General features: G+C 42.5%; 1 protein-coding gene across 6 annotated transcripts in view; it reads right to left on the bottom strand.

Annotated features, from left to right (window-relative positions):
* Positions 1 to 14,061, bottom strand: part of EDA (ectodysplasin A) — a 1,298,941-nt gene that overhangs the window by 229,263 nt on the left and 1,055,617 nt on the right. For all 6 annotated transcript variants that reach the window (XR_011199055.1, XM_069209933.1, XM_069209941.1 and 3 more), the window contains exon 6: positions 2,107 to 2,158. Coding sequence is in view for 5 of the 6 variants with exons in the window: in XM_069209933.1 (XP_069066034.1) it covers positions 2,107 to 2,158 (52 nt within the window). In the remaining variant the exon portion in view is untranslated. The remainder of the gene's footprint in view (positions 1 to 2,106; positions 2,159 to 14,061) is intronic.

Here is a 14,061-nt window from a genome sequence, read left to right as displayed (position 1 = left end):
ATTGGTGTAGCTACATCAATGGTGGTGGCAGGAGAGGAAGGGGATTGAAAAAGGTGAAGGGGAGGGGATTAGAAAAGGTGAAACAGTTGCTCATTCGCTAATATGTTTGGTTATTCATGGAGGGTGGCATGAAAGCTTTCATTTTCTTATAACTCCGCACCTTTTAATCAATCTGAAAAAAAGAATGTGGTATCTCGTTAGCAAGGTACGCCCAGTGAAGGTATTTCAGGTCTCATGATTATCCAATGGAATGGGGGCAAAGTTAAAAAGGGTGTCAAAATATTTTTGGTCTATTCATAATTTTGCCCCAGTTTGATGATCTGCACAAAATCTTCTCTTGACAATTTTAAGGTTACCCAGATCGTTCCAGGGGATAGGAGGGAGAGCAGGTAAAAAGGGAGGGGCAAGAAGTGTTATTTGCTGATAACAGCACCACTGTGTGACAAAGCTGCACAAAACCTGACAGAAGCTTGGAAGGATTGATTTTCAATTGGCTGGAGTAGATATATATGTGAGACATCTGCCAGTACAAGGCAACATCTGTAGTGGAATCTTCTGATTACCTAAAGTAACAGGAAGTCTTTGTTTTTAATTCTTATGAAGTAAGACTGTGAGGCAGCACTTTTCCTCATTACCTAGACATGTAAGCAGCAAGTTGTCTTAATGGGGCTGGCTGCAATGTAGTCTGGATAAGTGGGTTTTATTATTATAATCTCACACGCATGCACACATATGCGTGTGATGTCCATGTATGAATAAAAATGCTTAAAAGTCTTAGGCCCTCATTCCGACCCTGGCGGTTTCAAACCGCCAGGGTGGAGGGCAGAGGAAGCACCGCCAACAGGCTGGCGGTGCTTCCCGGGCAATTCTGACTGCGGCGGTAAAGCCGCGGTCAGAAAAGGGGAACCAGCGGTTTTCCGCCGGTTTTCCCCTGGCCCAGGGAATCCTCCATGGGATTCCGACCCCCTTCCCGCCAGCCTGTTCCTGGCGGTTTACACCGCCAGGAAGAGGCTGGCGGGAACGGATGTCGTGGGGCCCCTGGGGGCCCCTGCACTGCCCATGCCACTGGCATGGGCAGTGCAGGGGCCCCCTAACAGGGCCCCACAAAGATTTTCAGTGTCTGCTTTGCAGACACTGAAAATCGTGACGGGTGCCACTGCACCCGTCGCACCCCTGCAAATCCGCCGGCTCCATTCGGAGCCGGCTTCCTCTTTGCAGGGGATTTCCCGCTGAGCCGGCGGGCGATCTTTTGGAGATTGCCCGCCGGCCCAGCGGGAAAGTTGTAATGACCCCCACGGTCATTTGACAGCGGTGCGGTCTTTTGGAGGTTTCCGCTCGGAAAGGTCGGAAGGACCCCCTTAGTTTTTAGTCTTCACTATTTGCTTAAAAAACAACCGACTCTTGTGAGGCAACTGCCAGTACAAAGCAGCATTGGTAGTGGAAGCTCGTGCTTCATTCAGAGAGAGGGGATAATAAGTGGCTTTGGATCCTCACACATAGTGGTGGATTAGTCTAACATTTATCCTATGATACACAATGATGCGCAATTGTATGATTGGTATTTTCCTACAGGCCTAGAATAGTCTTTGTGCTATATTTGAGTAAAGGTTTGTGTCTGAACAGCTGCATAAATAGGATACCTATCTGTAATTATGTGCTTTTCATATAGCATTCTGAGATTTTATTATGTTTTTAAACTAAATGCATTTGTATAAAGCATAGCAGTATATGTTTTTGTGTTTTCCACAGGTATAACTGTGATTATGATTTTAACTACCTTACTAATTGAAAGTAAGATATAAGTGAATAATGTTTAAGAAAGGATACTTTGGTCTCCTAAAACAGCATTTTATGTTTAATGTATTCTTAGGTTTCTTAGAGGAATGAATGAGACCAGCACTTTAGATCAATGCCCAGCTTCTTGTCAGAATGTGTATGCTTATGTGGTCAGTCCTCATGCACCTGACTTAGGCCATCTCCAGCAACCAGAAAACTCATCACCAGAAAACGTTATTTAAGAAATGCAGGAATACAGCAAAGGAAAAGATATATGTCATATGAGTGCCAGCAAAGCAAGGCCAAATGGGCCTTCTTCTAGATCCTTACCATTCTTGACTTGTACAGTGGAACCAGAGCCCTGGAGATGCACCACAGCAGGCTGCAAGAAAAAAATAAACAGGTGAGACAACATCTACAGCTGCTTCCTTATGGAGGCTGTTCATCCAGCAATCTGTCCCCAGTCTTCCCGCAAGTGCTTCCGGATACACCAATGAAAGTGTGCAGTTAAATGTGCATAAACTATTATCAAAAACCTCTCAGTGAACGCAGCACCAACGCAATGGGACGGCAGCGCAATTTCTTCTGTCTAACCAGCAAATACAAGTAAGATTTTTATTTGGAATTTGGTACATTTGACCGGCTTCCATCCGATCACCTCGAGAAACAGCATCTCTAGGGGTGATCCTTCCTCCCTCTCTCATTCATACAGCTTTCTTTCTCCACTTTTCTCTCTCCATTTCTTAAGAGACCTAAGAATCGGAGTGGGAGGAAAGGAATAGCTGTGCACATGATCATTCTTGTGGAGGTTCTTTAATTCTACCAAAGTCCATTTTTTGTGCATATCCTTGAAACAGAGAGAAAAGCTAACTCTCTCTTTTGAGAGAACATCCTCATTTATACTCTACTTGAAGTGTGGCAACCACGGGGGAAATATAAGTGAAAAGCACGTTTCGGCTTTACACTTCTCCCTCATATTTAAACATATTTAAACCATATTCGTGCTAGCAGAGAAATGGTGGTTACATTTTCCCCAGAACTGCGAAATTCTAGAGTGAAAGGTGGTGAAAAGGTGCGTTAAAATTGCGTCCTTTGAATGCGTCTCATTATCTCACTTTTTCTTCTTCCCTCCAATTTATGCTTGCCAGAGTAACAGACAGGAGGGTGGGGAAGGCTATTAAAACTTCGTCTGGGTCAAGGTGGCGAATTTGGGAATGGTTCTAAAATAAAAGTATTGAATGTGGGGAAAGCTGCTTATAGCATGACACAGTAGTTAAAGATGCTGGCCTAAGTTGATATCCTGTCAATGTATTTTTTATCGATCACGGCAGCCTCTTGTGTAATGTTATTTTGTGGGTCATTGCAGAACGTATGCCTAGCTTCTCTGAGCAATAATGCCCAATCTTTGCTGGCTGACTACCACTGCATGTGAGTCACGAGTGCAGTGTGAGTACATGAAGTTTGCTCTCTAGAAGAGCTAGCACAAACCCTCGAGCGCCACAGGTTGCTCCACATTTTAAATGTGAAGGAAAGGGCTGAACATTGAACAAGTCTGAAATCCCAGACTCGGTGCATCTATTCTATTCTAGTGCAGGGTTCAGCTATGCTAAAGCACCTCAATAATGAACTGAAAGGCCCTCTACCATTCAGTGCTGGTGGCCAAGCACGGCGTTACAAATGCACTTCAGTGCTTCGTGGCACCGCCCTTTTCTGTACTTCTACAGGAAGATCCACACACAACTTCACCAATGCATCTCAGTGCTGAGCTGTAACAATACTATTCTTGCACATGTGGTTCAGCTGATGCAATTCATTGTTGAGCCGAAGCAAGTCCTCCCAAGGCTGTACTGCTAAATATAGTTTTGAAAAACTACTCCAATGCTGAGCTAAAAACAATCACTGGTGTACTAGTGATTTTAACTGCACCTGCAGATGTACCTCTGTTTTTCAACGACTCTTGCTGTCCCGTACTGGAATTCACTTACAGTTCTGCCATGCACATCATTACAGGCCCAGAACATCCATCCTCTAGTACTGCCACCCTCACAAAGCTCTGCTAATACACTTCAGTGTTGATCTGCAGGGCACAAAAATAAAGGTATTAAAAAAAGCAAGGGCATGCGCCGTTGCAGGAGTTTTGTTAAACACCAACTCGGCGCATGTAGTTGGGGGGTAAGAAAACGGTCATAAAACCGCACCTTTCATCAAACATGCTTTAAATTTGGCGTCCAACCACTGTCCGCTCATGCGGGGTCGTACAGGTTGCCTGAATGGAAAATGGGGCAATAAACCAGTGCTCTGAAAGAGTAACACTAAATGAGGGTGTAAAGTCTTCTACCAGACACCATCCTTTCACATTCCTGCTGGAGAAGCATCTAATCTTTCTAGGGAGAATAAAGGAGAAATGCACTGGCAAAGCCAATAGGTCTCAACAATGTCTGATCTATTGGCCTTGTTCTCAGCCCTCCCTCTTTTGTGGTTTACCACATGCAATGCACTGCTTACTCATGAACAAGTGTGGCGGCCACACAGTAATTTTGTCAAGCGTGAGGAAGGCGAGAGCAACATTGTATACAACAATGCTGGGGGAGGGGGTGGCAAGCAACCGGACCAAACCACAAGAAATAAACACCAGAGTGACTGTCTCACAATACTTTGTCATACAGGAGGGAGGGAGGGATTGCAACAATGCCGAGGGGGGTTGGCGTCTGAGGGCGAGAGTGATAGGAACAAACTAAAAGAAAAATGAAAACAACAGTGACAGCCACAGTAATGTCCTCATGCATGGCAGGAGACTGGGCAAACAGCAAAGTGGGCCAGGGTGACAGGGGCAGTAAAATGACAGACAGCGGGAGTGGGAGGAGGGCGGGACAGGCAAGTAACACAAGTAACGGGCCAGGGGGAGGCACCGGTGGGGGGAGGAAGGGAGGGCAAGACGGAGCAAGGAACACTGGAACAGCACGTGGAGGCGGACTGCAAACACACACTTCTATGGAGTGCAACAACTCAAAAATAACAAGCATTTGCAATGAAGTGGGTCTCGCATTTTCTTGAGTTAGAACTACTAGCATTGTAAATTCATAACCGGATTTTTCTTGTCACATAAATTGGTCAACTCTGCCTCATAATTTCATCTTTTTCTGCCATATAATTCAGTGGTCCTGCATAAAAGTAATGCACTTCCATTTACCTTCTACCTCTATCTGCAGCAAAAAATGAAAATGTTGTAATTTAGCAGCGCTTAATTGGGCAAAGCATAATTGAAGCATGCTAACGTGTTTACTGAAGGCAAATAATTGCTTACAAAATACGCGATTTCCACTTAAAAACTATAGTCGAACCACGGAACACATTGGCCACATGGAATATAAATATTTTTTACAAGCTAATGCCTGCATATTAATACAATTGTGTCTTTTAATATTTATGTTTACATGTTATTTTACTGGTGTGTCCCATACTGTTTGGTTGCAACTTACACTGTTTAGGTGTGATTCACTCCAGAAAGATTTATAGCATCTGATAACATTGCTGCTGTCTACAGAGCAAGCCAGCCTGTCATTTCCACTCTTTCACCTCGGTGGTGCTGTCCTTTCACAATCACATGCTAATGTTTCTGCTCTGTGTCTATGTTTTTCCAGTTAAACTTTCGTCTCCCAGAAGTCTTTTTTATGTTAATTTGCTGTATTTCACAGTGTTTAGGAGTAAAGACTGATTCATGTCCTTGTGTTCAAAAATGTTTTCTACAACATGATAACATCTTGCTCTTTTAAACTTCCATCCTGGCAGCTTGTTTATAGTTTGGAGCAAAGGACATTTTCACATGTTAGAGTCTGCATTTCTCATAAATTATTCTTCATCTTGCCCACAGTAAATCAGTAAGGCAGAAAAATAACTGATGGTCCTTTAACAAACATTGTTTGTGCCCTGCATCGAGACACACCGACTCAAATTAAGCACAAACATAATGTGTGCCTTCTTTAGATTCAGCTGTTACTCTTCACAGAAGGGTGATTCATTTTTCCTTGATAGCGAAGTCACAAGCTTTATGTTTTAGCTTACGAGACCCACAATTACATTGTTAGCATACACAAAAATTATGTTTTTTTCTAGATTCAGCTGTCACTTTACATCGCACGCTAATAACTGCTGCATATACATTTATGAGTAGTGAATACTGAAGCAGGCTAATTTGAAATTGCAAAGAAGCAAATTTTCCGTTGTTTGTATTGCGCTTTTGTTTTGTTTTTGTTATGACTTTCCCAAGTGTCTCTTTTGGTCATACTAAATGCAGCGCTGTAAGCAAGAGTTGAAACCTGGAATTATAATAAGGCAGTGCAGGTGGTTAATGCGGCTGCTGCAAAGAACGTGTTGTAGGCAGGTCACAGACTGTATTCAATCTTCAAATGTTAAAATAACTCTGGTGATTAACGTTATTTCTGGAGAGAGAATGTAATTTTTTGTAGTGGAAACTTGGATTAATTATAAGGTAGCACAGAAGGTTAATGTGCCTGCTGCGAGGAACATGAACTAGGCAGATCAAAACTAGCAACTAATGTAACAAGCTCACACGAAAGGCTATATTTATGGGCTGCTGGCAAGTAGCAGAAACTTCACTGTAAGGACAGATGGAGATTGTTTTTGGTAAAGCTCTTTTCCCCTTTGGAGGTGTTTCTGAAAGCAGTTGAAACCAGGGGCCAGCTCAGCTCCTTTGCTCCTGATAGCCGGGGAGGATTTAGGTTTGTGAGCCGTTCCTAAGCAGTACCTTAGACCCCCATAGTGAAAAACTAAAACATGAGCTGCTCAGAATGAAATACTCCAAAAACACAGGCTGATCGGCCCATGCCCTTAAAACCGAGGCTGTTGTGAGAGGAAAAAAGGCGAAGAAAGAGAAATAAGTACAACACACACCAAAGACATGATCAGTAAACAACCAATAAAAAAATGAAATTAATACAGTTTCACATAAGCAAGCTGACGGCCGCCATGAGCATCAGCATGAAGAGACACAAAAGGAAAAAGAAGTTTGCTCGCAGTCAAACATATTGGCAAAAGTGCAATTAGCCATGTGCCAGGGGAAATGGCCAAGGCGGGAACAAAGCGGCTTTAGGGAAGGACAAACGTAAAGTGTTTATCAACAAAAAGAACGGATTTTTGAAAGGCAAGCCCATGAACGAGTGATAGTGATGGGCGTACAGTGAGCATGGTTAAAAGCCCAGATACATACCAACACGTCAGAAAAGCAGCGCTTCCGTGCTGCTATGTTCAACCTAAAAAGCAGCGACAGGGGGCACAGGAGGAAGCAAGCAAAGTGTGAAGAGCCCTTTCAGTTGGAGTTCAGGACAGGAAGAGAGGACGTGGCACTACTACCAGAGCTGTTGACTATGGAGCTGGTAAACCGAGTTCAAGTTTGGCGTTGGCACAACATCCTGTCACCTTGGGCAAATCACTTAATCTCCCTGTTCCTACAAAACAAATGTGCCCTTGTGTAAGGTAAGTGGCGCTCATATAAAGAGCTCTAATAATACCTTTGGGTGGTGTTCGCACTATATCAAACTATATTAAAAAAAAAGAAACAGAGAAAGAGTGAACTGAAAAAACAAGCACTGTATGGAGTGCTCCGATACAAAGGAAAAAAGTAGTTCCCAAAAAAGAAGATCTGGGGATGTTCACAAGTACCCATGCTCTGGGGGAGGGTCAAACACAGGATCAGCATGACATATTCATGCCATGGACAAATGGGGGACAAATGACTTGAGAGCAATGATGGAGCAATGATGGAGCACGCAAATTAAAAGTCTATGGTTGGGCTGTAGCCTACAGACTGACGTCTCTTCACATGTACTGTCTAGCCGAGATCTCAAAAACAGAGAGAGACTCCTGCTGCATTTCAGGACAGTACTAGGCCTGACATTCTCAAACCAGAGAGCCACATGATTAAAGACATCAGGCACCATGCATCCCAAATGAGTGCCATAGTTCTCTATCATCCAGCAGATATCTGAGAAAGTGAGAAACAGAGAGAGAGAGAGAAAATAGAGATGGAACAAGAAAGCAAACAGAGAAGAAACTAGAGAGCACGAGAAGAGGAATTACTAGTCAAGTCTCTTGAGCTACCACAATGCGTTCTCAAGACAGATCTTTATTACTTTAAATATTAGAGCACCTTTTGTCTCATAAGAACAATGTGTATCATCTTCTTATGTGTTCTTACACTACCAAGCCCCAGTGGCAGTGGGGAGACTTCATCCCAAGCCTACAAGCGAGGCCCAAAACAAAAACATCCCTTGAAGTTAATTTATATAAAGAAAATACACACGTTTTACAAATCCTGTGCCTGGGGCTCATACTCATGATAGACCTATAAAACCGCAACCTCGTGGACTCTTTTTGGTTCCGAACCAGAGAAGTCTGTTAACTTTACATACAGGTTAACTAAGTCATGGACCTTTATTTCCCCTCCAGACAAAAATGTATGAATGAAGCCTACCTGCTGTTGGCTATAGGCCTTGTGCAGTGCAGTTGGGCAGCAAGCATTGTAATAGCCATTTATTACAATGGTTTATGATAACAAACAGGCTAGATGTACAAAGTACAGTCCATTTTTTTTAAAAACAGTCATAAACAGCAGCAAAATTGATTGTGAGCGTGTGGGCCTGTAGGCAAACACAGAATTTGGGTGTTGTGCTTTGAAGCATGTGGGTTCCCAAAAAAGCCAGCAAGATCATATCACGGAAATAGATGTTTCGAAATCCTGCAAATCAAGCATTGCTCCGAAAATGATACTGTTAGGTGATAATTGGAAGGTATTGCAACAAAATATCATTTGAAAAATATTGTGAGACATAAATATTTTATCAAATATTGTGGAACAGAAATAGAAGGTACAAATATTGGCTTTTTGGAGTCCTATAGATAGTTGTTTTAAATTGTAATTGTGCATAACGTATTTATAATTATTGTGTTTTCTTATTTTTTAAATGTTAAGCATTCTTATTTTTTTGTGTTTTTCTTTTATTTGGTAATATAATGATAATACATTTAATTGTTTATGTCATTATTTTGGGTTATTAGGCTTGTAGTAGAGAATAGAATAATAACAGTTTAACAAATATTTTTTTAATTGATTATAATTTTTAAATACATTTTTGAATTCGATTATGTAAATACTTTTTAGTTATGTCATAAATAATGTTAGCAGGATGGTAATACACTATTTTGCTTGTTAGCAGGTTCATTGCATTATTGTTAACTATTTGTTTTTCATAATTTGAACATTAATTACACTTTTTTGTTTAATACTTGTATTATTTTATCATATTTTTAAATCACATGTATTGATATATTTTCTGATATTAATTTAATTTATTTTCATGTGCTTTGGAATTATAATGGTAAGTGGATGGAAAGTATTTCAAATATATTTTTTCATTTTAATAATTGCTTTAAATTTTAAAAAGCATTTTATTTATAATGTTATATCTTCATCTAATATTTTTAGTTGTTAATAATTTATGTGAGTTATGTAATGCTAGAAATATATATTTTTAATGTGTTTATAGAATTACATATATTTAGATAGAGAAAATAAAATTTGAGGTTTCTATATTTCTCAACTGTTGTTTATATCGGAGTGGGAATTGTAAATCAATTTAAAACATTTTTTTTGGCGTTTTAACAACATAGCAACTACGCGAACATACAGTGTTATGTGCCACACGTCTTTAGTATGTACAGAACAGCAGTACCCCCGATCAACCCACATCATCCAGCACACCTATACCAAGGGGTATCTGCAGAATACTGTATATTAGTAGCAACATGAATTTGTCATGTGTTTAAGACAGTCTTCTAATTTCCTGAAATAGACATTCCACATCAGCCCTATTGGAGCGCAGCCTTCCTGCAACCTAATCAATGTTAGTGTATCAGCCTCTACTCTAGCTTTAGTAAGTCCATTGCCCACAATTTCATGGGGTGAGTTCATCTTCCAAAGCATTGCTATACATCTTTTAAACAATGCCACAAACCTACACTCCAACCTATTGTTTTTAGTCTGGGTCATGAACCCAGCAGGCAGAGTTCAAGTGTACACGGAATCTGGTAGTTCACTATTCCCAATGTGGTTGTCATAACCAACATCCATGTGGGCCACAAAGCCATGCAGTCTCACACAATATGGTAAAACTCCACGTCTAATCTGCTTGCAGCGAAGGCAATCTTTGGGGGACCCACCCCAACATACAAAGTATGTGGCGCGGGGGTGAGGTATGTTTGATGCACATAATTGAACTGTGTGAAGCAGAATCACAAGTTTTTTTAAACCTGTTTGACATATGCCGCAATCGTGCCCATTGCTAAGATGAAAATTCTCTGCCTATGTCCTTTACCATTTGGTTTTGTTGCTAGGAGTCAGGTTTTGTGATTGTGCCAGTAGTAGGATGTACACTGCAGTCACCACTCTCCTGCCTGCGCCATGAGCCAGGAGACTTGCTAGGTGCGAAGAGCTGGGCGGTTCTGCCAGTCTCGCCCCAGCACTTGTGAATAATATTTTTAAGTGTGTTGTATGTGAGAAACTGGCCATGTGGTTTCCCATATGCAGTAACATTATCCTGAAATACTCAGAGTCTGCTGTCAACAAACAGGTCACCCACCTGTTTCCTTCGGCCTCCCTTCACGACTGGGTCCCAAACTGACCCACTGGCTATTGGGTCTCAGGCAGTGCCCACAGGTCCAATTGGGGAGCCTATGGACAAGGGTCACAGTCAGTGTGTATGTAGCCACGCAAACAGGACCTGGCGATTCTTATCAATTCAGTACGCATAACTTCTGGCCCGTGGAGTATAGGAGCCAGATCCATAAGTCCCACCACTTCACATCTTTCAGTGATCGGGCCTTGCCCCAGTCATTTCAATTGCCACTGTTGCTGCACTGCCACATAGTACAATTCATAGTCGGGGGCTTCATCGTCACTCTCCAACATTGGGCGTTGTACCTCATGCAGCAGCACCCTCTTCCTGCCCCTCCCCCATATAAGGTTAGAGAGGAGGCTGTGCAGTGTCTGAAAAAAGATTGCGTGGGAAGGTGGATCACCAGCAGTCCAGTAAAGAAATATAGTAATCTCCGTAACATCAGCATTTTGGCAATCGCCACCTGACCTATGGGTGAGAGGGGAAGCTAGATCCAAAACAGCACGGAGCTGCTGATCAAATGAAGGGCCTTGCCCTGGTTGCCTTCAATTAAGTCTGGCGCTGTGTGGTATAGCTGTACGCCTAAATACTTAAAAGTGTCAAACCTCCAGATAAGGCTGGTTGGAGGGTACTCTGGTCCCTGAGCAGATGGTATAAATCTTAAGACAGGACTTGGCCCAGTTCATTTTGAGGCCTGAGAACTTCCTAAATGTGTCCAACATTTTCAGAAGTAGTGGTAGCGTCTCATGAGTGTCACATAAATAAATCAGAGCGTCATCTGCCAGAGACGTTGTGCCTGAGACCCATCACACGTATACCCAACTTGACTACCTTTAAACGAAGTAGGCATGTTAATGGTTCCATGGGTAGTGCAAATAGCAATGGGCACAGCGGGCAGCCGTAGAGGGTGCCTTTGTCTATTGCGAGGCGATCTGATATAGTGCTGCCCATCTTAACTCTGGCCAATGGTTCATTGTAAATGGACCGGATCCACCGCAGAAACCTGGGCCCCCCGTCCATTTTCTTGAGTACTGTTAGGAGGTAATGCCATCCCAGCTTAATGAATGCGTTATCTATATCAAGAGACCCTTCTAATATCTGAATGGATGATTGCATTATCACCCATAGCGTTGAACAGATGCCTTATATTTAAGAACGTGCTTCTATCAGGGATAAATCCATTCTGGTCTGAATGGACCATGGGCCCCATCAATGGCAGTAGTCTGTTCACAAGAACTTTCTCTTGTATTTTGCAATCTAGGTTCATTAGTGAGAGGGGCCTGTACAATTTCCGTGGGGTTATGTCGGGTTTAGAGAGTACTACGATTAATGCTTCCCTAAGGGACTCCAGCAATATTTCTGACTCATGTGCTTTATTGAACAGAAGCAGCTTCAAGGATAAGTGGGTACTATAGGTAGAAAAGAATTGAACAGGGAGCCCATCGGCCCCTGGTGTTTTGTTACATGCCATCTGCGCTACAGCAGCACAAATCTCCCTTATCTGGAGTGATTCGTCCAATTTGCTGTGTTGTAGTGGCCTTATGCTAGGTATCAGTATGTTTTGGAGGTATGCCAGTAATTGGTCAGTAGTCAGAACGGACTCCTGTGTGTATAACATAGTGTAATAATCATGAAATGTAGTGTTTATACCAGCCAGTGAGGTGACATCCATGCCATTGGATCGCACTATAAGTGCTACTGGGCTGTGTGGTATGTTCCCTCTCAACAGCCATGCCAGCAACTTCCCTGCTCTATCTCCCTCACCATGTTGTTTAGTTATGTAATCCCTACAGACCACAGGAGGGATTGAAGTTCAATGTGCTTATGGCCTAAAGCACCCAGTTCGGTAGCCCTATCCAGATATGCGAATAGTTTTGTTTCAAGCTGTCTCAATTCAGTTTCGGTGTGTGTAATATCTGTGTGTAGAGTCTGCCTCACATCCCACGCAGCAGAGATGCAATGCCCCATAACCATGACTTTGAAGGCCTCCCACTCCATTGTTCTGGATTGGGTCGACCCCTCGTTATCTCTGAAAAAGTCAGAGATGTGAGTGCCAATTTTATCTTCGAATGGCGTGTTTACAAGTGCCTCAGGACAAAGTCTCTAAGTGGAAATCTTGAATCTGCCTCTACCCCACTGCACTGTCATCTTAAGAGGGTTGTGGTCTGAGACAGTGTAGGCCAGGTATTTCATGTCAGCATTCATCTTATTTAGTGTACTATTGCAGACAAAGAGGTCCAAACCCGGATGCCTAAGAGTAAAATTAGTATGCTCTGCGTGGCGAGTTCCTTAACCTCCACACGCCCCACATCTGTAAGTTTGTTACCCAACATTGGAAAGAGCGCAAAATTGCCATGCAAGCAGCTCTGCATAGTAGCAGTGTCAAACGGTCCATGTTTATGTATAGGATGCAACTGAAGTCGCCCCACCATATACACAGCGTCAGTGGGTCATGTACCAACACCGGGGTCATGCGCTCCAGAATGTCAAACAGGTCTGAGTGAGGTACTTATATAGGGACATAATATTCAGAGGGTCGCCATCTAGTCCTCCCTCTAGGAGAACATAATGGCCCCATCCATATTAGCATGCACCTTGCGTATGAGGAGGAACTTGAGCAGTATATCTGCCCCCCCCACCGCTTGCATAATTTACCGAGTTTTGTGCTAGTCAGGTTTGACTGTTAAATGGCAGATCTTTCGGATTGCGTGCCTTCGAGCTATACATATATTGCATGACATTTGCGGGGTATGGCCATGCCTCGTTTGTTCTCAGTCAGGATGCTACAGTTGGATGTCATGTTGTGGTGGTGTCTGGCATGGTTGCACTGCTGTAGGTTCGATTGATGCCCCTTGATGTTGGTGCATGGGGTCGCCCTAGTGTCCTACTAGGTGAAGCCTCAGCCCCTTGTCATCTCGATGATGTGTGGCCAGGCAGTAGAGGACACCCTGTCATCCCGCTGCAGCTAGAGGGGATGGTTTGTGGGAGTAAATCACTGTATGTTGCAGTATAAACAAAATGATCTTAAACAAATCCTCATTAACCCTTTCCCTGGCATGTTCACTTACATGTCTCATGCCATGTAACTGATTAGAACACATATAAAAGTAAACCTCAATGATAAAGAGTTCTGTGTGCGGGAGGGTGCTGCTCTTGGTGCTCTGGCAAGGACCTTAGGTGATCGATGAGGGAACCGTAAATCTAACTCCTCCAAGTTCAACACTTTCCCTACTTTAGCTTACATTGGAGTAAGAGTAGTACATCTAACCCTTACAATGTCCATCCCTTTTCCTACTTTTGCTTATATTGCAGTGGGAATAGTAAGTCTGACCCCTCCAAAGTCCAACACATTCCCTACTGTTGCTCCAGCTGGAGTGAGAGTAGTGGATTTTACCCCTCCAAGTCTATTATTCTAATCTGATGTTTTGCATTGTTTTAATATATTTGTTGTTTCAATTTTAAAAGTTAATTCAATTTAAATACGTTTATTTTTTTTAGTATTTTTTATTCATTCACTTTTTTAATGTTGTTATTGTATACATTGCTTATATTTCTTATATCTAGCTTTTGTCCCATGCTGTAAACCTATATCTGC

This window comes from Pleurodeles waltl, chromosome 2_1, assembly GCF_031143425.1.
Source record: "Pleurodeles waltl isolate 20211129_DDA chromosome 2_1, aPleWal1.hap1.20221129, whole genome shotgun sequence".
Lineage (NCBI taxonomy): Eukaryota > Metazoa > Chordata > Amphibia > Caudata > Salamandridae > Pleurodeles > Pleurodeles waltl.
The sequence above is the reverse complement of the archived record's forward strand: the minus strand, read 5'-3'. Positions and strand labels throughout refer to the sequence as shown.